At 36.9% G+C, this 26,432-nt stretch overlaps 1 protein-coding gene across 6 annotated transcripts; it reads right to left on the bottom strand.

Annotated features, from left to right (window-relative positions):
* Nucleotides 1-1,287: 1,287 nt before the first annotated feature.
* On the bottom strand, nt 1,288-25,703 carry LOC141564632 (T-cell-interacting, activating receptor on myeloid cells protein 1-like). 6 transcript variants are annotated; one of them, XM_074307347.1, is made up of 8 exons: nt 25,448-25,703; nt 16,107-16,142; nt 6,258-6,560; nt 2,677-2,703; nt 2,445-2,537; nt 2,260-2,287; nt 1,890-1,923; nt 1,288-1,720 (listed from the first exon to the last, which is right to left on the bottom strand). In XM_074307347.1, the coding sequence occupies exons 1-8, from the start codon at nt 25,500-25,502 to the stop codon at nt 1,556-1,558; spliced, it is 741 nt and encodes a 246-aa protein (XP_074163448.1). In that variant the 5' UTR covers nt 25,503-25,703; the 3' UTR covers nt 1,288-1,555. The 6 variants fall into 6 exon arrangements, 5 of the variants coding, with proteins under 5 accessions (XP_074163448.1, XP_074163450.1, XP_074163452.1 ...); XM_074307349.1 differs by lacking the exon at nt 16,107-16,142; XM_074307351.1 differs by lacking the exon at nt 2,260-2,287 and having other exon boundaries at nt 1,890-1,952; nt 25,448-25,699.
* Between the last annotated feature and the right edge of the window lie 729 nt (nt 25,704-26,432).

The following is a 26,432-nucleotide window of genomic DNA, read 5'->3' as shown; positions in this document are numbered from 1 at the left end:
ATATTTTCTGTCTACTTTGGAGGTCTATCATGAAGTCTGTGCAGACAGTCTCCCTGGTTCTAATACAACAGCTAAAAACAGTTCTGACCGCCATGACTCAGGATGACCACCACGTAATGCTGAAAAGTTGGCATCAAAAAGTGAAGAACTGATTACTCAAGAGATACTGGGCCATAAATGAATGTGTTTATAAGAAGTTCAAGTGAGCAATTTCTTAGGTTCTTTCCCAGTGGCATTTGAGTGAGGAGAAGCGGGCTGGCTCTTTTTGCTTTGTTTGTTTCTTTGTTTTTCACTTTATTATTATGCTTAGGCAAATGAGGGTACTGATAGATGTAGCCAAGGTGAGTTCATGAGAGAGGTAAGAGATCCTAAAGTCCCACTGGCCACCCAGGATAAGTTGCTAAAATCACCTATAGCAACAACAGCAGCAGCTGAGTCTGATGAGAAGATGGCACTATAGCTGTACCACATCATTGACCCAGCCAGTAATGTATTGTTCCATTACCTGAACCATTCTGTATGGATCAAGGAGTCATCACGTCTTAGCTATCAACAATCTGTACTGTTCTAGACTCAAAAACAAGGGATTCCAAAAGATAGAAAGGGAAACAGAGTCAGGAGGCCACTAAGTACCTCTTCATCCCAAAAAATTTCAAAAATTATGCTCAATTTTTGAACCCACTTTCCCCAGGGACCTGGAGTATGTGTCTCTAAATTAGAGGCTGTTAAAAACTTCTTTTCTAATTAACACTCATGTCCTTTTTATTAAAAAGCTTATTGATATCAACTAGTTGGTTAATTATGGGTAACTGAAGGGGGCTCAAGGACCACAACATCAGAAACAAGAAGTTTTTAGGTAACCCTGAATGGGAGGAGAGGAGGTAAAGTAATAATCATGAGATCTAACCTGCTAGTCCCAGGGCAAATAGATATAGAGGATGTTTACACCCATTTGCAAATAAATAGAAAATAAAAGGGAGAAAAAGTGTGGGAAATGTTAAAGAAGGCAGAAAATCCTAAAATCTGAGTGGAAAAGGGCTATAAGGAATACTACATGGAGAATTGATCTTTGATCTGAGTATTGAAAGAAAATAAAGAATCAAAGCTGTTAATATAAAGATAAGTGCATTTTAGGCATTTCTTGCAACCTCCCTCCTGTTCAAATACTTTTGAAAGCCAAACAGTTCCATAATTTGCTGTAACCATAGAAAGAGAAGAACAAAAAAGATGCTGTCACAGCAAGCAATGTCCTATTTTAAGGGGTCCATCAGAATTTGACACTAGATGTTAAAAAAGATAATTTATTTTTGTAACTATAAGACAAAACACTTTTAAAAATTCGGTATAGTTACTAAATCAGGGCTAAAAATTATTGAACGTTAAGTATTTGCACATGATATACTACAGGCAAAGTGAAAGTAAATTGATAGACAGTTGTGCCCTTTCTACCAGGTGCTCCACATGAGTCAGGTTTGTGTGGCACTCACTCTGGAACCCTATGCCCAAATGGCACATTGGATCTCCAGCCATCTGTTTGACGTGCATGGTTTTTTTATTATTTTTCAAATAACTTATATGTATCTGTTTTCCTCTTATGCCAAGCTACTGTGCTATATGTTGTAGTTTCTTGGGATCTCAAAGGGGGAGCTGGCATCCCTTTATTCAAAGACTTTGTGTTCAACTGGCTATAGGTTACTCCATGATCCTCAGCCCCTGAATTCTGCAAAAAAAAATACAAGGGAAAAGAGGGATCAGTGAATATCACTTAGGCCTGAGATACTGGGTCTACAATTAATCAACAGATGACATCAGGGACCAGACTATATATTGGGGACAATGAGCTATTTCTGCATTATTTCCCAGGAGATGGATAAAATGGTATTACTTACTGATGGGTTACTTTCTTCTTGGTCATGTCTATACCTGGTATGAAGAATAGGTATTGTAAGTTCCTGAGATCCACAGGCATGTACCGTATATCCCTCCCTCTTTTTCCTTCTAGAAAATTTATTTTCCTCTTTAAGTACTACATGTTTGAGAGGAACCAGACACATGAAAGAAGATGACATCAGACAAAGAATCTTATATAAAACATACATGAGTTATATAAAACAAAGGAGGTGGGAAGGGTGAGAAGTCAGTCTGAGCATCATTACTCTTTCCTTAATGACTGATTTACAATGGGTAGAGTCTAGGGTCATATGGGAGGAGGAATAGAAATAACTCAAGAAATTGGAATGGTGAGCCAAGTTTCCCTACCTTCCAGTAGCTTTTCCTTTTGGAGTTCCTGGTGAGAATAACAGGAATAGAGATTCTATTAGCATCATAGATAGAAGGGACCTTAGAAAATGATAGATCTTCATTCCACAGGTTAGAAAACTGAGACCCCAGCCCTCAACCCACTGTTTATTTTCTCATCTTTCATACCCTCTTCCCAAACTCACCAATGTAAAATTGTTGATGATAGACAAAGGCCAATAAAAAGAGGAAGAAGAGAATGATGATACACCAGAGGATGATGAGAGTTGCTTTTGATACTGAGACAAAGAAGAAAACCAATTTTCAGGCTCCATTGTTCTGAGGGAGTTATCATTTTTAATCATGTTCCCATGCTTCCATTAATTGAGGAGACATGGCTTCCTTTCTCTGGGGGCCCTAATTCCTCCCCTGTCTTACCTATTGTGAGAGATTTATCCACTGCATCTGGAAAACAGAATAGAAAAAAAAAACAGAAGGGATGACAAGGAATGAATAAAATATCTCATAAATATGCATTTCCAGGACACACTGTGGTGCCCTATGATCCCAGAATAGTGAGAAAACAAAAGTCTAACTGTCTCCAATTCTTATTCTCAGTGTTAAAGTTCTTAATGGTAATTCTGTTCTATTAGGGAAGTAGGAGGATATCCTCCTCCAGAGTTGACTTTCTTTTTTTTTCTTTTTTTATTTTGTTTTTTATTAATTTTTATAATTATAACATTTTCTTTGACAGTATATATGTATAGGTATTTTTTTTAATAACATTATCCCTTGTACTCCCTTCTGTTCCGAGTTTTTCCCCTCCTTCCCTCCATCCCCTCCTCTAGATGGCAGGCATTCCCATACATATTAAATATCCAGAGTTGACTTTCCCTCAGAAATACTCCTCTCATAAATTTACCAAAAGCTCCAAGGTGGGAGGTATCACTAGGCTCTGCCATAATTAAGCTGACAATATCTGAGAAATCGCAATAGCTGTAATTCTCACTGTAATTGTCACATAGATAAAGAGAAATTTAGATCCATACTGGGGGGAATTGTGGGTTCCCTCCCTTATATAGAGCCTACTTCATGCCCCAATATGACCCCTGACACAAGAGGATTACATTTTCACTTGAAGCATAATCTGTTTGACCAGATTGGCGGGGTAGGGAGTTGAAGAGTGTGTTTCAAAGTTAAAGCAAGCAACAGTAATACAAGAATATTTTTGAAAGGCTGTGGTTCTTTCTTGTCCCCCCCAGCCCAAAGGAGTAAAATACTGATTATCAGAGAAGGGATACCTCTAACTTTTGCCCATAACTTCAATATCTTCATAGTGTTATAGAGCTCACTACAGAGGGAACATGTGGAGAAGTTTCACTTCCTCATTAAAAATAAGAAATCCTCCTTCTGTCTCCAGTTCCTTAGATCATAAGTCATTGCCCTTTTCTAACTCTTACTCTACCTCCATCACTCGTCCATCTCTTCCATTCAGATGCAAGCCACTCAGAATTATTACCAAATTTAGAGCAGGGAAGCTATTCTCTACCACACCCAAGAAAGGTATGGGCTGAAGCAGGAAGATGCCCTAAGGAGGAAATAGGAGGAAGCATATACCAAGGAAGTCCAACCACAACCACCACCAACTTAACCAATATCTCCCCAGAGAGGTTATCCAGAACCCTGAACCCAAGAGCCTTTGGAATAGAAAACCACATGCTCTGATTCCATTTCAATTCTCAAAGACATCATTGAGAGAAGATATCATGGTGGCTAATGATTACCTTCTTCCTCAGCATTGGCAGCAACAGGTGATCAATTGCCATGAATAGACAGATAAGTATGGGAACCTTGAGATGGCACCAGCCCCTGTCCCAGTCCTCATAGTTCTATCCATTGTTCTACCTTATTGTGTCAGAAAAAATGCTACTTCTGAAGAACTACTTAGGTCTACATCCCAAAGTGATCAAAGAAAGTGGAAAAGGATATATATTTAGAAAAATATCTATAGCAGCTATTTTTGTGGTAGCAAAAAAATTAGAAAATAGAGGGGATATCCATCAATTGAAGACTGGCTGAAAAAGTTGTGATATATGATTGTGATTGAATATGATTGTGTTCTAGGAATTGACAAGTTGAACAGAGAAAAACAGGGAAGACCATAATGCAAAGTGAAGTGAGTAGAACCAAGAGATTCTTCTATGCAATAACTATAAGGTTGTTCTTATAATTATTCCTTCTTTCCTTCTGGAAGACAGTCATGACATCAGGAAGGTGATGCCATGAAATACAAGTGACTTTGACTTTGACAAGTTTCCCTTGAAATTCTCGACCTTTTGTTCTTCCATATGAATTTTGTTGTTATTTTTTCTAGGTCACTAAAATAGTTTCTTGGGAGTCTGATTGGTATAGCACTAGATAAGTAGATTAGTTTAGGGAGTATTGTCATCTTTATTATATTCGCTCTGCCTATCTGAGAGCACTTAATGTCTTTCCAATTATTTAAATCTGACTTTATTTTTGTGGCAAGTGTTTTATAATTTTGTTCATACAATTCCTGACTTTCTTTTGGTAAATAGATTCCCAAATACTTTATGCTCTCAACAGTTGTTTTAAATGGAATTTCTCTTTGTATCTCTTGCTGTTGGATTTTGTTGGTGATGTATAAAAATGCTGAGGATTTATGTGAATTTAATTTGTATCTTGCAACTTTGCTAAAGTTGTGGATTATTTCTAATAACTTTTTTTATTAGAATCTCTGGGGTTCTCTAAGTATACCATCATATCATCTGCAAAGAGTGATAGTTTGGTTTCCTCATTACCTACTCTTATTCCTTTAATCTCTTCCTTGACTCTTATTGCCAAGGCTAGCATTTCTAATACAATATTGAATAGTAATGGTGATAGTGAGCAACTTTGTTTCACTCCTGATCTTAATGGGAAAGGTTCCAGTTTATCCCCATTACATATGATGTTTACTGATGGTTTTAAATATATGCTCCTGACTATTTTAAGGAATAGTCCATTTATTCCTATACTCTCAAGCGCTTTTAGTAGGAATGGATGTTGGATTTTATCAAATGCTTTTTTTCTCCATCTATTGAGATGATCATATGGTTTTTGTTAATTTGTTTATTAATAAGGTCAATTATACTAATAGTTTTCCTAATATTAAACCAGCCCTGCATTCCTGGTATAAATCCTACTTGATCATAGTGTATTATCCTGGGGATGATTTTCTGTAGTCTTTTTGCTAATATCTTATTTAACATTTTAGCATCAATATTCATTAAGGAGATTGGTCTGTAGTTTTCTTTCTCAGTTTTCAACTTATCTGGTTTAGGTTGATTTTGTATTCTTAAGAGTTATTGTGTTTATTTGCCTCGAAAGACACCTCCTGAAAAAAAAGGCTCATTGCAGCATTTAGAGAGTTAGCTTTGATTACCTTCATTCGAATTATTTTTTTTCATTTCCCCCCCTTTTTTTTTTGGCAAAGACCAGATATCTGCACTAACAGTCCTCATCCTATCTTTGTCTATTGACAAAATTAATCTTTAACAGGTTGCAGGAGAGACTCCAGAAGAACGTGGATCTCAAGGCTGATCTTTGGAATTTGTGAATTCTCCCACAACTATGCAGAAGGAACTTGAGATTTGTTTTCTGGTTGGTGCTTTGTTTCAGAATTTATAATCTGAAAAAACAACCATGGTTTTGCAACAGGAATGTAGTGTCTTTAGTGGAACTTAAAAGGATGAGTCTAAATTCACTCCAAGAGCTGAGGCATTTCTGAATTGGAGATATGGACAAATATACCAATTGTATTCCAATTTGATTAGCTGAGGGCAGGGGAAGGAACTGAGTGACCCTGTGCTGCCAATGAAGGGACCTGGAAGAGCATAGGAATCATGCCAATGTTTTTCTTCTGGGTTTTCTTATATTTTTTTCATTTATTTAAATAAAGAAATATATTATATAAAATAAAAACAACTACAACAATAGAACCAGATCCTCATTCTCACCTTTCTCAGAAATCTCCAGGACCATGCTGGCCTCTGACTTTATTTGTGGACTCTGAGAGCCAAAGAACTTGCAGCTGTAGTTCCCAAAATCCTGGGTCATCTTAAATGATAGGGTAAACTCAACCCAGCTTGCTTCTGTAGTCTTTTCACATAAAGGGTTGGAATTCCCCTCTTTGAGCAGAAGGTATGTCCATTTCTGGGGTGGCAAATCATCATCTAACATGTTGCACCTGAAGGTCACGTTGCCCCTTGGGACCAGGGTAAAATTTTTCTGAACTGAGAGATTAGGACTAGGGAGAGGACCTAGAAGAGAAAAGACTATGAAGTAGGGGTTGGAACATTTGGGTTTAGATCCCAGCTCTGCTCATATGTATTGGGGTGACTATGCACAAATTCCTTTTCTTTTATCTCCAATTTTATCATCCATATAATGAGGGGACTTGCCATAATAATTTCTGGTTCCCTTCCAGAATCCCTTTCTAATCTATGAATCTAAAAGGGAAATTTTCTCTTTTTTATTAAAGCTTTTTATTTACAAAACATATGCATGGATAATTTTTCAATATTGACCCTTGCAAAACCTTATGTTCCAAGTTATCCTCTTCTTCCCCACACTTCCTTCCCTAGATGGCAGATAATACAATATATGTTAAATATGTTAAAATATATGTTAAATCCAATATCTATACATACTTATTTATACATTTATCTTGCTGCACAAAAAAAAATCGGATCAAGAAGGAGAAAAAACTGAGAAAGAAAACAAAATATAAGCAAACAAGAACAGAAAGAATGAGAACACTATGTTGTGGTCCACACTCAGTTCTCACGGTCCTCTCTTTGGGTGAAGATGGCTCTCTTCATCACTGAATAATTTGAACTAGTTTGAATCTTCTCAATGTTAAAAAGAGTTACATCCATCAGAATTGATCATCATATAGTTTTGTTGTTGCTGTGTACAATGATCTCCTAGTTCTGCTCATTTCACTTAATATTTGTTCATGTAAGTCTCTCCAGGCCTCTCTGAAATCATCCTGCTGGTTGTTTTTTACAGAACAATAATATTCCATAACATTCATATACCATAACTTACTTAGCCATTACCCAAGTAATGAGCTTCCACACAGTTTCCAGTTCCTTGCCACTACACAAAAGGCTGCCACATTTTTGCACATGTGGATCCCTTTCCCTCCTTTAGGGTCTCTTTGGGATATAATCCCAGTAGAAACACTACTGGGTCAAAGGGTATGCACAGTTTAATAACTTTTTGATCATAGTTCCAAATTGTTCTCCAGAAAGGTTGGTTCTATTCACAGTTCCACCAACAATGTATCAGTGTCCCAGTTTTTTTCACATCCTTACCAACATGCATTATTATTTTTTCCTATCATCATAGCCAATCTGTGAGGTATGTAGTACTATCTTAGAATTGTCTTAATTTGCATTTCTCTGATCAATAATGATTGGGAGCACTTTTTCATATGAATAGAAATAGTTTCAATTTCTTCATCTGAAAATTGTTCATTTCCTTTGACCATTTATCAATTGGAGAATGTCTTGGATTTTTATAAATTTGAGTCAATTTCTTATGTATTTTAGAAATGAGGCTTTTATCAGAACCTTTGAATGTAAAAATGTTTAAGGGAAACTTTCTCAATAAAGCAACATACATTTTCTTTTCCCCTAGCTTTGATGACTCAGTGGGGGAAATTGTTCTAGGTCCCCCTTTACTTTGAATCCTTTTCAACCACAGAAAGTATCAAGGTCTAAAGCTAAATTTTGGTTTAGAATGTAATTGAGGAGTCATAGGTCCCAAGTTCTAGACCAAACTCTGATATTTATTTGCTGCATGATCTAGACAAAGTCTCTTGCCCTCCCTGAGATTCATTTTCCCCATCCATAACAAGAAACTTTAAGATTTCAAATCTATATGACTAGAAGGTTGGTGGTGTTCCAAATAAAAATAGAAAAGCAATGTTTTCTCTCTGAAAAGGAAAGTTCAGATTTGGAGCTTGTCAAGTTTTAGAGGACTATAGAGGTCTTTTATTCTCAAAGAGGACATCACTATATGGAGGTGAAAGTACATGTGATGAACTGTGGCTAATCAGACTAATATGAGTTCTGAAAGTTCTACCAAAGGTCAGGCACAAATGGTTCATATGAAGATTTAGAGTGGAGATGGCTCTAAGTGTGCCCATCTCACATTTCTAGATAGCTGGAGCACATATAGTTTAAAAGGTTCAATACCAAGAAATGGTTGTTCTGGAAATAAACCTGAACTGCATCTGAGAAGAGATGATGGTGTAAGCCAAAGAGATGATAAAATGACTAAGTGACCATTTCAATAGAGGATAAGAGGGGCAGGATAAGAGTCATGAGGAGTGTATTCCTTTGGGACCAAGATAAAAATGATGGTCTGTGATGTTCTGTTGTCTCTAAATTGCAATCGTTCTCTGGGAGGAGATCTCTTGGGGAGCTTCTGGGGAGGCAGCCTTGGCTTTAGTTCCTGTTCCAATAATCCCCCAAAATGCAGCCACGGGTTAAAGTCCTCTACTATCTCTTTCCAAATCTTATCTCCAGATCCTTTATTTTCTCCTTCAAATCGTGTATCTTTTCCTGTCAGAATGTCTCTAGTCAGTTTCAGTCTGTATCTCTCTCCGAATCCAAAGCCTCCAGCCAGCACAAAAGTAGACATGGGAATGAAATCTTTATTCTGAATCTCCTAGAGTGTGGGAATCAGACTCTATCTCTGAAAGTGTGGGAAGTCTTCTCCTAGACCCAATCCAGACTCCTTCCAAACTGACTCTTCCCACTGAGTCTTGGCTCCTTTTATCCTCCCAGAGAATGGGCTTGTGGGAACTCCATGGGGTTGTGGGAACTCCTTTAAAGCTCCTTTAAAGGTGTAAACTCCTTTCAGAAGTCTAAAGATGTAACCCCCTTTTAAAGGTGTGAAGGAAGCACATTACCTTGTCTCAAATTCTGGCCCATAACATCTGCAAGAATCCTAACAATGATCCAAGAAAGAGATTGAGAAGAAGCAAACAGGGTGGAGAGAGTAGTTAACAAAATCCAGAGACAAGAGAGCAGTAAAGAGGAAGACATTCATTAGTGTTAAAAATTAGAGAGAATCCAAGAAGGGTGAGGAATGAAAACAGTCATCAGATTTCTCACTTAAAGAGAGAGAAGTTTTGAAGAATGAGGTCCAAATAAATGAAAAGTGAGAGGAGGAAGAGGAAACTGAGAAAAGGAGTACAAAAAACTTTTCACATGCATTTAGCTGTGACATGGTGGCGATCAACTAATTATAAGTCATGGAAACACATTCGTTTTCATATATCGGCAGCTATGAGGGTTGGAATTTTGGGATTTTAGACAGCAGGGAAGGAGCAAAATAATAGGGAGAGATCAAAGCTTGGAAGATGAGGAAGAGGATGATCAAGAAGGTGAATTTCTCAGAGAATATGGGATGGATTGGCTGAAACAAGCAGAAATACTTGTATAGGAATGTCTCTCCTGTACTGATCAGTAATGGGCAGATAAGTTGGTTGGTAAAATAAAAGAAAGGTAGAAACTAAAAGAAATGGCTTCCAAGGTTTGCTACTATTTGGTGGAAAGCCAATGTATCTGATGGCAATACCTTCACTTCAAATTCCCAGACTTCCATTTATGAGCATTGTGGCCACTTAAACCTCTGGCTCTTTATATCTACCTCTCTAAAATATACATATGGAAAAGCAGAGCCACAGAACCCCTCTAAGCTGTAAATCTACAAAATCCCCATGTTGTTTAGCTGGGGGAATTCATGACACTCTTGTTGCCCCTTGTGTGCTTGATTTCCTTGCCTGAAAAATTAGAGGATTGAACTACATCAGTGTATCGATTCATCAGCAAATGTTTAAACACTGATTTTTATATCTATATCAATATATATGTATGTATATTTACTTAAATATAAACATATATGTGTGTCTGTTTGTATAATTAATTCCATTCTAGATGAATAGGTCCATATGGGAAAAGGATCAATAAAAGTTTTCTTTACTCATTGAACATAAACATAAAGGGACAAAGAGCTGAAAAGACCTCTTGGACCTCAGTGGGAAGAAGGAAAGAGAAAGTTCCAGAATCTGAGCCAGGTGACCTAGAGGACATGGGGATGTCATCCCAGGAGAACATGACAGAAGCAGGGGCTAAGGGAGTACCATGACAACACTAGATCCCTACTTGTTAGGGATGAAACCAACCTCCCAAAGAAGTCTCTAGATATCAGTTGTCAATACCACTCTCCTCCTGCCCATGTCTCAGGTGTTTAATCTTAGTTTCTTCTCACCCAGAACACCCAGCTTCCATGCCATACTGACCATTAGGGGCCTTGGGAGAAACACACTGTGTCAAGTTTAAAGCACTATGTGAATATGAATTTTTACTGTAACACTCTATTTGTATTCGTTTCAGGATTCACTGAATATGAGATAGTCCTCTGGTCATCATAGTAGTTGGAACTCTGAATTGAAAGCTCCCAAACATTTGAAAAGAAACTCATTTGGCAGAGCCCAAGATGGAGGAGAGGACCCATGCATCTTTTTTTGCTCTCCTTTACCCTCAAACTATTTTTATGAAATTCAGCCCTGGAATTAATGATTGATTGACTGTCAAAACCCATGAATAGTGGGAGTACAACACATTACCAACAGAAGATAATCTTAAATTCAACAGAAAAGGTCTCTTTTTGTTCCAAGCACCGGGACAGAACAAAGCTAGGCCAGGGGCAGACTCAGGCAGATAGGCAGTGAGAGCACAGAAAGCAGCTCACACTGAGCAGACCGGAGAGGTGTGGGATGTGGTCTTCACAGGCTGAAAATTTGCAAGGAGAATTTTACCACTGTGTCAGTTGCTCTGCTCTGGCAGCAAGCCAGTAGATGAGCAGAGAAGCTATAAACACAGGGGGTAAAGACTATAACCCCAAAATGCTAGAGTCTCTTTGGACCTAGCCACCCCCACCAAGCATCAGGAAGGACTCAGCACCATCTCAGCATGCAACATTGATTCCAGTGCAGATGCTGATCCCAATTTAGCCATTGCTGTCCCACTGCTGCTTCACTGCTACTTCCTGTTGTCTGTTGAGGAAGCTCAGTAACCCCGCATTGCCCCAAAAGCAAACTGCAACTTTTGTTTTGTTTTGTTAAAATGAGGAAAATGGCAAACCTGGATCTAACTCTAGATAGCTTCTATACTGAAAGAACAGACTTCAAACCCTGAGGAGACTAGGAATAGATTTTCTCCAGATGAAACAAGAACTCTTGAGAACTATATTTCTGTTATGAGTATACATAAAGAGTACATGTATAATTTGATTTACTGTCATAATATAAAAAATGGATCTAGAGATAGAAAGGAAATTGTACTAGAAAAAGGGAAAAGTGAAAGTACTACATCTCATGAAGAGGCAAAAGAAACCTATTGTATCTGAGGAAAAGAAGGGAGAGGAATGAACATAGTGTGAATCTTACTCTCATCAGAACTGACTCAACGAGAAAATATTAAACATATTCGGTTTACAGAGAAACTTCTCCACTTCTAAACAGAAGGGAATACAGAAATTGTAAGGGAAGATTTAAGGAAAGGAGAGGACTCTTAGGGGGAGGAGGGATCCTAAAGAGGGAGGGTTGCATGAGGCAAGTGGTGCTCATAAGTTTAATACTAGGGAGGGAGATAAGGGGAAAAGGAAAGAGAAAAGCATAATCTGGGATTAATGAGATGGCAGAAAATACAGAATTAGTAATTTTAACCATAAATGTGAATGGGGTCAACTCCCCCATAAAGCTGAGGAAGATAACAAACAGAATTAAAAGCCAGAATTCTACAATATGTTGTTTACAGGAAATACACTTGAAACAGGGTGATACATACAAAGTAAAGGTAAAAGGCTAGAGCAGAAGCTATTATGCTTCAGGTGAAGTAAAAAAAGCAGTGGAAGCCAAAAAACAGAACAAAAAACAAAACAACGAAAACAGAAAAAGAAAACTATAGACCAATTTCCCTAATGAACATTGATGCAAAAATCTTAAATAAAATATTAGCAAAAGGATTACAGAAAATCATCCCCAGGATAATACGCCATTACCAAGTAAGATTTAAAGCAGGAATGAAGTGCTAGTTCAATATTAGGAAAACTATTAGCATAATTGACTATACCAGTAACCAAATTAACAAAAACCATATGATCATCTCAATAGATGCAGAAAAAGCATTTGATAAAATCCGACTCCCATTCCTATTGAAAACACTAGAGAGTATAGGAATAAATGGACTTTTCCTTAAAATAGTCAGCAGCATCTATTTAAAACCATCAGTAAGCATCATATATAATGGTGATAAACTGTAACCCTTCCCATTTCAAATTATATTAGAAATGCTAGCTTTGGAAATAAGGGATTAAAGGAATTAGAGTAGGAAACCAAATTATCACTCTTTGCAGATGATTTGATGGTATACATAGAGAACCCCAGAGACTCTACTAAAAAGCTATTAGAAATAATCCACAACTTTAGCAAAATTTTCAGGATACAAAATAAATCCATATAAATTCTCAGCATTTTTATACATCACTAACAAAATCCAACAGCAAGAGATACAAAGAGAAATTCCATTTAAAATAACTGTTGATAGTATAAAATATTTGGGAATCTATTTGCCAAAGGAAAGTCAGGAACCGAGCAGGACCAGGAGTTCATTATATACTTCAACAACAATACCATATGATGATCTAATTCTGATGGACACGGCTCTCTTCAACAATGAGAAGAACCAAATCAGTTCTATTTGTTCAATAATGAGGAGAACCGGCTACACCCAGCAAAAGACCTATGGAAAATGAATATGAACCACAACATAGCATTTCCATTCCCTCTGTTTTTGTCCATTTGCATTTTTGATTTCCTTCTCATGTTATTTTTACCTTATGTCTAAGTCCAATTTTTCTTGTGCAGCAAAATAACTGTATAGATATGTGTACATATATTGTATTTAACATATACTTTAACATATATGGATCTGCCTGCCCTCTAGGGAAGGGGGTAGGGGAAGGAGGGGAAAGGTTGAAAAAGAGAGTTTAGAAGGGTCAATGCTGAAAAATTACCCATGCCTCTATCTTGTAAATAAAAAGCTATAATAAAAAAAAGAAAAAAAGGAAAGTCAAGAACTATATGAGCAAAATTACAAAACACTTTCCACACAAATAAAGTCAGATCTAAACAACTGGAAAAATATTAAATGTTCTTGGATAGGCCAAGCAAATATAATAAAGATGACAATAATACCTAATCTATTTATTTAGTACTATACCAATCAGATTCCCAAGAAACTATTTTAATGACCTAGAAAAAATAACAACAAAATTCATATGGAAGAACAAAAGGTCAAGAATTTCAAGGGAACTAATGAAAAAGAAATCAAATGAAGGTGGCCTAGCTGTACCTGATCTAAAACTATATTACAAAGCAGTGGTCACGAAAACCATTTGGTATTGGCTAAGAAAGAGACTAGTTGATCAGTGGAATAGATTAGGTTCACAGGACAAAATAGTCAATAACTATAGCAATCTAGTGTTTGACAAAGCCAAAGATCCCAAATTTTGGAATAAAAATTTACTATTTGACAAAAATTGCTGGGAAAACTGGAAATTAGTATGGCAGAAATTAGGCATGGACCCACACTTAACACCATACATCAAGATAAAATCAAAATGAGTTCATGATTTAGGCATAAAAAAACGAGATTATAAATAAATCAGAAGAACATAGGATAGTTTGCCTCTCAGACCTGTGGAGGAGGAAGAATTTTGTGACCAAAGAAGAACTGGAGATCATTATTAATAACAAAATAGAAAATTTGGATTATATCAAGTTAAAAAGTTTTTGTACAAACAAAACTAATGCAAACAAGATTAGAAGGGAAGCAATAAAATGGGAAAACATTTTTACAGTTAAAGGTTCTGATAAAGGCCTCATTTCCAAAATATATAGAGAATTGACTCTAATTTATAAGAAATCAAGCTATTCTCCAATTGATAAAAGGTCAAAGGATATGAACAGACAATTTTCAGATGATGAAAGTGAAACTATTTCCACTCATATGAAAGGGTGTTCCAAATCACTATTGATAAGAAAAATCTAAATTAAGACAACTCTGAGATATCACTACACACCTGTTAGATTGGTTAAATTGATAGGAAAAGATAATGACAAATGTTGGAGGGGATGTGGAAAAACTGGGACACTGATGCATTGTTGGTGGAGTTGTGAATGGATCCAATCATTCTGGAGAACAATTTAGAGCTATGCTCAAAAAGTTTACCCTTTGATCCAGTAATATTATTATTGGGCTTATATCCCAAAGAAATATTAAAGAAGGGAAAGGGACATATATGTGCCAAAATGTTTGTGGCAACCCTTTTTGTAGTGCTTGGCTAGAAACTGGAAGATGAATGGATGCCCATCAATTGGATAATGGTTGGGTAAATGGTGGTATATGAATGTTATGGAATATTATTGCTTTGCAAGAAATGACCAGTAGGATGGTTTCAGAGAGGCCTGGAGAACCTGGAGAACCAGAGATCATTATACATTTCCCAAAAAAAAATAGTATGTGAGGATATATTCGGATGGAAGTAGATATCTTTGACAATGAAAATTTTTAATTCAGTTCCAATTGCTCAATGATGGACAGAATCAACTACACCCAGAAAAAGAACACTGGGAAATGAATGTGGACTACTTGCATTTTTCTTTTTCTTCTCAAGTTATTTTGATCTTCTGAATCTGATTTTTCTTGTGCAACAAGAGAACTCTATGTATCTGTACACATATATTGCATTTAAGATATACTTTAATATGTTTAACATGTATGAGACTGCCTTCCATCTAAGGAAGGGGGTAAAGGGAGGGAAGGGATTAATTGGAACAGAAGTGAGTGCAAGGGATAATGTTCAAAAATTACCTATGCATATGTTCTGTCAATAAAAAGCTATGATAATAAAAAAATACTATATGAAGATCAATTCTGATGGAAGTGGCTATCTTCAGCAATGAGAAAATCCAAATCTGTTCCAATTGATCAGTAATTAACAGAACCACCTATAACCATGGAAAGAACACTGGGAAATGAGTATAGATTTGCACTCTTTCTGTTGTTTGCTTGCATTTTTATTTTTCTTCCCAGGTTATTTTTACCTTCTTTTTAAATCCGATTTTTCTTGTGCAACAAGATAACTGCATGAAGATGTACAAATATATTGTATTTAACATATACTTAAACATATTTACCATATATGGGACTGCCTGCCATCTAGGGCAGGGGGTGGAGGGAAGGAAGGGGAAAGTTGGAACAGAAGTTTTTGCAAGAGTCAATGTTGAAAAATTACCCATGCATATATTTTGTCAATAAAAAGCTATAATAATAACAATAAAACAATAAATGAATGAGCAAAAAAAAAAAGAAAGAAAAGGGGAAAAGAAAAGAAACTCATTTTCCAGTCTGCAAATATTTATTATGTCTAATATCTAACCCATATTGTCAAGCCTTGGCACCAGATAGTCCCATTGTGCCCAGGAAGGGTACTGCACAGGAAGAGCATCTTTGGAAGAGAGCTACAGCCTGTGAGCTTAGGCATGTCTCCCTCCTCTCATTATCCTGCTTTTAGCAGCTTTTATCTCCATGTTCCCCTAGGATTGATCTCTGCCAGCTCAGTAAGATACCCCTTCAATCCTCAGTTTTCTGTAGTGATGACTTCCTCAGAAGAGACTGTCTATATTAATACAGGAGAAGAAGTATTTGGGGGATAGGACTCACCCTCCTGTGCTCTGATTCTCTGGCTCAGACACAGCCCTGTCAAAGAGACACTTCAGTGAGCCAAATCCTAGAATGGCACTCACCATAACACACCACATCTTACCTCCCTCTCGTTAAAGACACCTGACATCTATTTTTTCTGGAATGCCAGAAATTGTTACATTAATGACACTCGGAAACATGAAGAACCTGCTCATTTCCCCACAACTCCCTGTCCATGTATCAGAATCCTCCCATCATCCCTCACCTCCTCCATCTCTATTCCTGATCCCTTAGACTCACCAAGACAGAGTAAAAAGGAGAGTGTGGAGGCCATGGTGCAGCCAAAGTGCTGTCCTCAGTTGAATGATCTCAGCTGTCCAGAGCAAAGGAGGAGGGACCAAGGCTGAGGCTTGGGTCCAGGATGTGGTGGCAGGGGCTTCTGTCTCCACCCCTAAAACAAGCTCCAACTGTTTCCCCCTCTAAAACAGGTGAAACAGGGAAGATCTCTCCCAGAAAGCCTTCTCTTCAGCCTTCTCTAATGCCCAAAGAGGCATCCACATCCATCTGTCATGAATTCTTTCCTTTATTCTTCCACATTCCATCCCGTTCCCCTCCGATCTTCACACGCCCCCTTTAGTATTGAGGGGACGGGGTGAAGCAAAATTCGGATTAGAAGCAGAAGACTTGCCTTGAAATCCTAGTCCTACACTTACTATCTGTGCTGTGTAAAAACATCTTAATCCCTGTATATAATAAATTGTCATATTGACCTCAGTAAGTTGGTGCTTAGAACAAAAAAAAAAATAATAATGTGTGCAAGTTCTTTGTAAAACAGGAGAGAAAAATCATTCCTCTTTAGCATTAGGAGAAGGAGCAGGGCTAGAAGCGGTGAGGAAGCTTTATGCAATTGAAGGGTTAGATAATACACCAAAATGGACTCTACCACTCCTTCTAACATGCTGAGATGAGTCCTAAACTAAGCTGACGCCCATCAGAATGAAGTGAGGTGGCTGTAAAGAGAAATTTTGTACAGGGAGGATTGATGTGTTGCTTTGTCTAATTCAAATTCAAAACATTTAATAAACACATACTGTCTTCAAGGTACCATGTTTTGTGGCATAGGGAGGGAATGAGTATTAAGCACCTATAATGTTCCAGGCAATTTGTGAAGCTTTTTATATTTATTGTTTCATTTAATCCTTCCAATAACCCCAGGAGGCAAGTGCTATCATTATCCTTTTTTTTATAGTTGAGGAACCCAAGACAGACAGAGAATAAGGAGCTTGTCTGGAATCAAACAGTTACTAAGGGTATAAGGACACATTTACATACAGGTTCATTATACCACCAGCTGTCTTAATACCATTTGATTCTTCCAGATGATTCCCCTATGGCAGCCATAACCATGAACGGCAGAGCAGGAGGTCAGTACTAGACTTTGGGAAATGCTTGAATATGAACAATGCTAATTAGGAGTGGAAGAATATTCCTGGAAAAGGTAGAAGAATAAATAATGGGTAGCCTGGGGTCAATACACCTAAGTCTGTTTGTCCCCCAGTTAATGTGGGAAAACAAACAGGAAAACAATAATGCCTACCCTCAAGATGCTGAGATTTCTTTACGTTGAATATAGTAAAAGATTATATTTTATATAATTATTATTTCTAAATATATTTCTTCCTCATCCCACCCAAAGACACATTCTGGGTAACAAAAAGAAGAAGGAAAGAAGGATAGAAAGAAAGGCAGGAAGGTAGGAAGGCAGGCAGAAGGCAGGAAGGCAGGAAGGCTGGTAGGAAGATAGGAAGGCAGGAAGGCAGGAAAGAACGAGGAATTCACAGAGTAAAAGAAATTCAATGTCTGTTGTAATCCTATTCCTTGTCCTTTATATAGTGAAACATTTTAATTTGTTAAAGATTTCTAGACAATAGATAACAAAGAATCTATATAAATGGTCTCTTATAAATATTCAAGTGCCATAATTTATAGCCTTTCCTTCAACCAATGAATTTCTATCTCCTTTTATTCCCAGTTCTTTATTACTACAAAAAAAAGTTGCCTTTTTTGACTTTATCATTCATGAGGTGGGGCTAACAGAAAGATCTCTAGGTCGGAGGTACAAAGTCTTTAGTCTCTTTATTAGCAAAATATCAAATTGCTTTCGAGGATGCTTAGATGAGTGCAACTATATGAGCAATGTATTATATATTTATTTTCAAATAGAATGTTCAGAATTTCCATCCTTTTTCATTTTTCCCAATTACTTGGGCGTAAGGGACAAACTAAGGATTGTTTTCATCTTCAATTTTTTTGTTATTAGGGGTTTGGAGCATTTTATATAATTGTTTAGATTTTGTAATTCTCCTTTTGAAAGTTATATGTTCATATTCTCTTGGCACATGTTAATTGAATATATTTTTTGCTTTTTTAATTTTTATTTTTTATTACACATTGCATTATTAATTATATTAGAACAGAAAAATCTGAATGAGAGGGAAAAACCATAGAACAGGGGAAACAAAACAGAAAAAAGAAGTGTACATAACATGTATTGATTTATATTCAATTTCCATCATTCTTTTTCAGGATGCAGATGGTGTTTACAAATCACATAGATGTACATTAGTTCCCATCATATTGTGGAAATAAGATGCTTATCAGAAGTATCTTATGTGCAGATCTTTTTTTTTCCCATTCAAAAGCCCTTCTATATATTGAACTAAGTTTAATTCAAGAGTTATACTTCCTTGTCATAAAATTGATTTTTCTTTCATGATTATATATTTCCCCTTTTAGTTAACTCTCTCCCTAAGTATAGCTATAGAAGCTACCTAATATGAATATCTATTGTATCCATAAATGATGGGACCTTTAGTATTCAAACCATGTGTCTCCTTTAAGCTTCATTGGTATTTGGCATAAAATATTGATCTAAACCATTTTATTACTAAATTGCTTTCTAATATTCCCAATAGTTCTATCAACAAGTGATTCTGTCCAAAAAAAATTGAACTTTAGATCTATTATGACTGGATTTTGGAGTTGTAGTGCTTTGGATTCTAACTAATTGAATTTGTTTCATTGATCTATTATTTTTCCAATTTTTATCCTATATATATAGCTGAGGCAATTGGGGTTAAGTGACTTGCCTAGGGTCACACTTAGGAAGTGTTAAGTGACTGAGACAAGATGTGAAGCCAGGTCCTCCTAGACCTCCAACCTAGCTGCCCCTCCCTACAAATATTTTTAAATAAATAATGATTTTTAAGATAATATCAGATAGGAAACTGCCATTCTTCTTTCTTTCTTAGTATTTTAAAATTATCTTCCATAAGATTATAAGTCTTTATGTGTGGAAACCAAATAATAAAACAAATTTTTGTAAGATTTCATATTTATATACTTGCCATCTTAATTGATATATTAATAAATTGATAGATTGGAATTTTGTTTTATTTCTACCATACAATATACATTTATTATACAATATATCACTTAAATATTGTGTATTCACATAAAAATCATAATTTTATAATATTGACATATTCCAGCCTTGATCAGTGAATAATCTTCCTGTAAGTTTTTATTTTAAAATCTTTAAAATGCTTATACATATAATTGTTATATGCAAAAATATATGTGTATATATGCTGTGTGTAAGTTCATATATAAATATATATGTTAGAAGATTTTATGTATGTATTTTTATAATATTTTTGGAACTATTTTCCCTCTAGGTGAAAATTGATTTAGACATAGATGCAGAAACACGACATCATGGAATAGTGCTCTTGTAATAATCTACATTGAGGATGTTTCCTATGAAGGAAAATCTTCTTCAGAAAATCTTTTAGGCAGACAGAATATGCTACTAGAACACATTAAGATTCTAGTTCCAGGTTGATGGAGGAAATTGGGAAGGATAACTATTAAAAGTTAAAACTGCACCAAGCCTCTGGAATGCCCTGTACAGGGCTTAACTGTGCTATAATAAATTGATTCCTAGACATTCTAGGCATTTTATATTTATTTAGAATAAACCTTTCTTTCTATTATTTTGAAATGGATTTTGCCATTGTTATGTGTGATGAGAGAAAAAAAATGAAATAATTGAGGAAATAAACAGTCAGTTTATTAAGCAAAGAATTCCAAGTGCATAAGAAATCTGGACCACACCTCCTCAGTATGGCATTAGACCCCATATAAAAGGGGAAGCACATTGTTATGCCTTAAAAGAAAATAATAAGACAAACCAGGATACAACATTAAGTAATCTGATCTCTAATTGATTGAAAGATCAATGATTTTCCAAGTTGAGAGAGGGAGAGTGAATTAATGTAATTCCCTGAAATCAAGAAAATAGGTATCCCACTCCCCTCTAGTGGGATTAAAGGAATAAGGAAATAATAACTGATTGACCAGCATACAACCATTTTCCAGATAAAGCATACGGATGGCTTAAGGACAGAGAATAGTGAAGAGGGAGAAAAGCCTCCTTTTCTCTATCTTTGAGTCTGATTAAGTTTCTAGTCAGTTTAACCTAGGTCTTTAGTTAATGATCTCTAAGCAACAAGTAGAGGTGGGTCAGCTTCCCAGCTATTCAGGGAATTCACTGCAGATCCAAGTGATGCAAAAAGTTTTCTCACAAATAAAGTTTTCTCAGAAGACAGACACTGGACAAGCTTCCAACTTGAAAAGAAAGAGAACTAAGCTAGCTCCAGAATTGGATCACAAGATATAGTCAGTGTGGTTCTCTCAGTTCCCACAGTTCTCCCATTTTCCACACAATTCCCACAGAATATGCTCTAAAGTAGGCAAAGAAACAATGAGCCTAAGTACTCTAGGAATAAGAGATGAAGATGACTCTAAAAGTTGAAGGCATCAAGAAGCTGCTCTTGCAGGAAGCTGGAGAATCTAAAAGATAAAGACAAAGGTGGAATAAATTCCAGCCATCCTTCCAACTCCTTCTACCAACCTAGCACTGGAATCTTAATGCATTACAATGACTACTGCACATGCTCTTTGTCTAAAAGATTCTTTAAATAAGCTTTCCTTCATAGGGTGACATGCTGAATTGCAGAGCATTAAAAGATCACCACTCTGTGTTGTAAACAAAATGCTATGTTGCTGCATCTAGGTCTAAATGGATTTCCCCAGCAGGGACAACAGTGCCAAAAATATGTGCACTTGTAGAACCAGATAAACTGAATTGTCACAAACCCTTTCTGATCCTTTTCTCTATTGGTCCGTTATACTTGGTGTCTGCTTGTGGGGTTCCAAGGCTGGTAGACACAGACATGGAAAAATTTGGAAGCCATGATAGGAAAATAGAAGAGGTGTGAAAAGGTCACTCTGGGAGACACACTCACCAGTGTTTTCAAGTCAGAGTTTCTGTCCAGTGTAAAAAGTACCTGTTACATTGACTATGCGGTTTAGGGGGTTAGATCAAGTTAATCTAGGGAGGAAAAGAGAGTCTTCTTATTCCCTTAGCAGATTCTTCCTATAAGGTCCCTGAGGGGGTGACAGTGGGAAGTCAAACCAATTTGGATCATAGAATTTAAAGTTGGAAGGAACTTTAGGCATCGTCTAATTCTAGATTATCATTTGCAGATGAGGAAACTGAAGCCCCATTGCTCAGCCAATTGTTTATTTTCTCAGTATTTATGGACTTCCACCTCTTCCTGTCATGAAAAAAGAAGAAATAAAAGAGGAGAAGGAATATAATACTGATTCAGCAGGGATTAGAGAAGCCACCTCAAATGTTCATCTGTACTATTTATGTCTAACCTATGGCAGAGCATCCTGACCCTAATTGAGCTCTAACAGTGATGTGATTTTGGTCTTTTCAAGAATAAAGGGCAACACTCAATGTGGCAGTCGGTAGTAAAGGGTTTCCTTGTCCTGAGAGATAAGATTGGAGCTTTCAGACATAAGGGATTGAGTTGTGGGAAAGATCATAGAAGAGAGAAAACACTGTATTAGGAGTTAGAAAACCTGGGTCCAGAATCCAGGTCTGCTTATAACTATCTGAGTGATATTCATCCAAATCCATTTCTGTCCTAAAGTTTTGTGTGTGTTCAGACATTTCAATCAATTCCAATCAATCTCAATTGATTCCTCACAACCTGATTAGGAGTTTTCTTAGCAAAAATATGGGAGTGTTTACAATTCCCTTCTCCAGCACATTTTCCTGAAGAGGTACCTGAGGCAGAGTTAAGTCTAACTAGGGCCACACAAATAGTAAGTGTTTGGGTCTGGGTTTCAGTTCACAAAGAGGATTCCAGGCTTGGTCTTTGGTCTGCTGTGTCACTTAGCTGCCCTACATAAAATGAGCTTTGTCATATGTAAAATAAAAGAATTAGACCTGATCTCTAATGCTATTCTGCTTCAAATAACGTAGAAATGCAAACTGAAAACCATCATGTAAAAGAGGCTTCTATCACCTACCTTTCTCCTAAATATGAGGAATCAAAATAGGGTGGTTATCTAAAGACCCGTCTGACCTACACTTCCCCCAATATTGGTGTCTATGGGAACCAAGCAAGCTCATCACCATAATTATCAGCATAATCTAGTATCAGGAATATGACCTGTCTCTGTGCTTTCCTTCTCTGTGATCTGAGCAGCTGTTGTCTGGGGCTCCTTTTTCTCATTTCCAACAGGAGGAGATCCCAAAGTTTTGCAAATGGGTGAGTAGAAGGATGGTGGTGCCCTGAAGTGAAATAGGGAAATAAGGAAGAAGATTGGGTCGGGGAAGATAATGATTTCTCTTTTGACTATATAGCATTTGACATCTCCGCTTCAAATGGCTGAATCAAATGGTAATGTAAGAGGGAAAGTCAAAAAGAGATGCTGGCCTGAATATGGTGATCTGAGCCTGGGTTAAGATGCTAACTGAAACCTTGGATATTGATGGGATTGTCAAGGCAGAAAGTGTAAGAGAGAGTGTCCAAGAGGAGCAGAACCAAGAAAATGTTTCCATTGAAACCTAGAGAAGAGAGCCCGTCTCAGGGGTTAGGGTGCTAACAGTCTTAAATGCTGTAGAGAGGTCAAGACCAATGAGAGCAGAGGGAGGAAAAGAGTCATTCAAGCTGACAATTATAGCATTGGTAAATTTAGAGATGGTGGTTTCAACTGAGATAGGGGCCAAAAGCCAAGTTACATCGGCTTGCAAATTGCGTGAGAGGGGAGGAAGTGCTGGCAATGAGCATAGATTGTTTTTAATAGGTATACATCTGTGAGCGGAAGGAGGAATTTAGGAGTACTGCTTGAAAGAGAGTACAAGTGAAGGTTTTTTAAAACATGGAAGACAATTGGACATGACCAAAAGAAAGAGGAGTGAGTATACTGGAAGAGAGTGAAGATTAGAGGGAAAAATTGATGATTTAGTGCAACAGTCTGCTAGAGGAGATAGGCAGCCATAGAATTAAAGGTATGGGTAGAGAGGCCTGGCCTGGCAAATCAACAAGTTGCCTCTTATTTCTTTTCATTGAGCACTGATTGGCACATAGTAAGCACTTCATAAACTCATAGTAACAGACCTGGAGTCAAAGCTCTATCGATTTACTGGGCAGTCGATATATCCTGAGCCACACACCCCATGGCCAAAGAAGGGGAATTTCCTAGTCTCCCTAAGTATCCATTCCATTGAGCTCCAGGTACTCTGTCCACATTCCCATACCTCCCTAGTAGTTGTCTCTCTTTTTATGAGGACAATCCATCCACACAAGCACTTGCTAGCCACAAGTTGTATTCCACCATGAAACAACTCCACCTGATACTGAACCAAATTTAATTGAAATACTTCAAATAAAAACAAACCAGTTATAAACTCCTCATTCTTAACTCACAGTTGCCATATCTCAATGCATCTCCCTACTGACTACTCCAATATTCCCTTCCCCAACATTCCTCTCTATTCTGCTCAATTTTTCCACTACAATAATGTGGGATGTTACTTTTTTAAAACCAGAGAATATATGAAACTTGCTTGCAATTGGAGAATATTTAACAAAGTAATTGTTTAAGTAGACCTATTGTCATGAATAAGGCAGTAAATCAGTGATCGAGATGTAAAGAAAAGCCTTGTCATAGTTAGGCCAAATTAAGATGGTGGTGCTTTTGGGGAGGGGGGGAGCTTTATAGTTGCTGTTGTTGGATGATTCAGTCATGTCCAGCTCTTTATGACCCCTTGCAACTCACCACCCCAGGTTGTTTTGTCTTCCACTCTCTCTTCAAGTCTGTCCAAGCTCACGTTCATTGTTCCCACGACACTATCTATCCTTCTTGTCCTCGACCATCCCCTTCTTCCATTTATCTTCAATCTTTCCTGACGTCATGGTCTTTTCCAGTGAATTCTGTCTTCTCATTATGTGGTCAAATGATTTAAAGTTCAGATTCAGTATTTGATCTTCCATTGATTAGTCTGAATCAATTTAAACTTTGAGTCATCTAAACATCTTGTTGTTGCTCAAAACTCCAAAGTTTGTTCTAGCACCAGAATCCAAAAGCATTTATTCTAATGTTCAGCCTTTCTTATACTTCAACTCTCATAGCCATACATTGCTACTGGGAAAAGAAACAGAACTTTGTCAGCAAGCTGATGTCTCTGGTTTTTGCCTGCTGTTCAAATTTGCCAAAGCTTTGCCAAACAACCAGAGTCTTTTAACTTCATAGCGGTAGTCATCCTGTGCAATGATCTTTGAATCCAAGAACATCGAATCTGAAACTGCTTTCATTTCTTCTCCCTCTATTTGGAATGTAACAATGAGACCAGTGGCAAAGATCTTAGTGTGTTGGATTTTTTTTCCATGTTTAGCTGGCATTTACACTATCTTCTTTCACCTTTATCCAAAGGTCTCTTACTTCTTTATTCTCTGCCATCAGAGGGGTGTCATCTGCATATATGAGATTTTTGGTTTTTCTCCCAGAAACTTCAATTCTGGCTTTTAATACATCCAGTCTCACTTTTTACATCAAGTGCTCAGAATAAAAGTTAAATAAATATATGACAACATACAGCCTAGTTGTACTCCTTTCCCAATCCAAAAACAAAGACTAGTTCCACATTTTGTTCTATTATTTCTTGCATAGATTCTTCAAGAGAGAAGAAAAAGTGATCTGGTCCTACCATCACTTTGAAAACTTGCCACATTCCACATAATAAAAGATTTTAGTGTAAATGAAGCAGAAGTAAATGGTTTGTTTGTTTTTTTCCTGAAACCCCTGCTTTTTCCATAATTCAGCAAATGTTGGCAACTTATTCTGTCAATTCTCTGCCTCTTTGAAAACTAACCTGCCCTTTTGTAATTATTGATCACATATTGCTAAACCCATGCTTAAATAATCTTAAACATCACCTTGTTGGCATGTGAAATTTAGCTGTAAATTGATCTTTTCCAGTCCAGTGGCCATTACTCAATTTTCCACATTTGATGACATATTGTGTGCAGTTCTTTAACACAATCATCTCTCATAATTTTAAATGGCTCAGTCAGAATTGTTTTTCCTCATTACCCTTATTAGTAGCAATGGTTTCATCCCTGGTATTCAGAGCCCCAGCACTGGTATGGCACACACTTAGTCTCTGCAACTGTCACTCCTCCCCATTCAACTGAAAGGAACCTGTTGAAATTAGAATCCTCAGAGAACATAGACTGTTTGAGGCTGTTGTTCCTCTGTGTTTGCCTTTCCTGGGTCCCCAGTGCTTAACACAGATGCTGGTATACAATATGTGCTTAATAAATGTTGGCTGATTGTTGACTTAGCTGTTTCCTATATTCTATATTCCTATATTCTCCTTCCCCAATGTGCTTCTTCACAGGGAATCCTCCATTTGTGGGACTTCCTCCCTTCTTTCGTCTTCCTCACAGAATCCCCATGTCCTTATATAAAATATTTTCTATTGTCATTATCCTTCTTGGAATTATTGTGCATTTATTCTATGTAATTACTTTTCTCTGTATGTGTTCCATCTCTCCATTACAACTGCAAACTCTTTGAAGGAAGAGACATTCTGACTTTTATCCTTCTTCATCTCCAAGATTTAACATATAAAAATCATTTATGAAAAGTTTTAAATTTTAATTTTACTTTGTTATCATTGCAATTTCTTTATAATCCCTCTGTGTCAGGCAATGTGCTAAGTGCTGGAAATACAAAAAGATGCATCCTGCCCACAAGAACCTCCCAATCTAAATGTGGGGAAGTTGCAGAACAATTAAAATGCACAAAAAGATTAATACAAGATAAATAATAAACGATTCAAAGAAAGAAAGCAGGAGAATTTTAAAAATTGGAAAAGGCTTCTTATAGAAGTGTTTAGATGAAACTTGAAGGAAGGCA

Source organism: Sminthopsis crassicaudata, chromosome 3, assembly GCF_048593235.1.
Source record: "Sminthopsis crassicaudata isolate SCR6 chromosome 3, ASM4859323v1, whole genome shotgun sequence".
Taxonomy (NCBI): Eukaryota; Metazoa; Chordata; class Mammalia; order Dasyuromorphia; family Dasyuridae; genus Sminthopsis; species Sminthopsis crassicaudata.
The sequence above is the reverse complement of the archived record's forward strand: the minus strand, read 5'-3'. Positions and strand labels throughout refer to the sequence as shown.

What these genes read in the sequence shown, in the direction of transcription:
- LOC141564632 (XM_074307347.1), bottom strand. Translation starts at nt 25,502, where the DNA reads ATGGCCACTGGACTGGAAAAGATCAATTTACAGCTAAATTTCACATGC. An exon ending in AAATTTCACATGCCAACAAG is followed by an intron (nt 16,143 to 25,447) that starts GTGATGTTTAAG and finishes TCTCTTTGACAG; the next exon opens with GGCTGTGTCTGAGCCAGAGA. An exon ending in AAAGGAAAAGCTACTGGAAG is followed by an intron (nt 1,924 to 2,259) that starts GTAGGGAAACTT and finishes TCTTCATACCAG; the next exon opens with GTATAGACATGACCAAGAAG.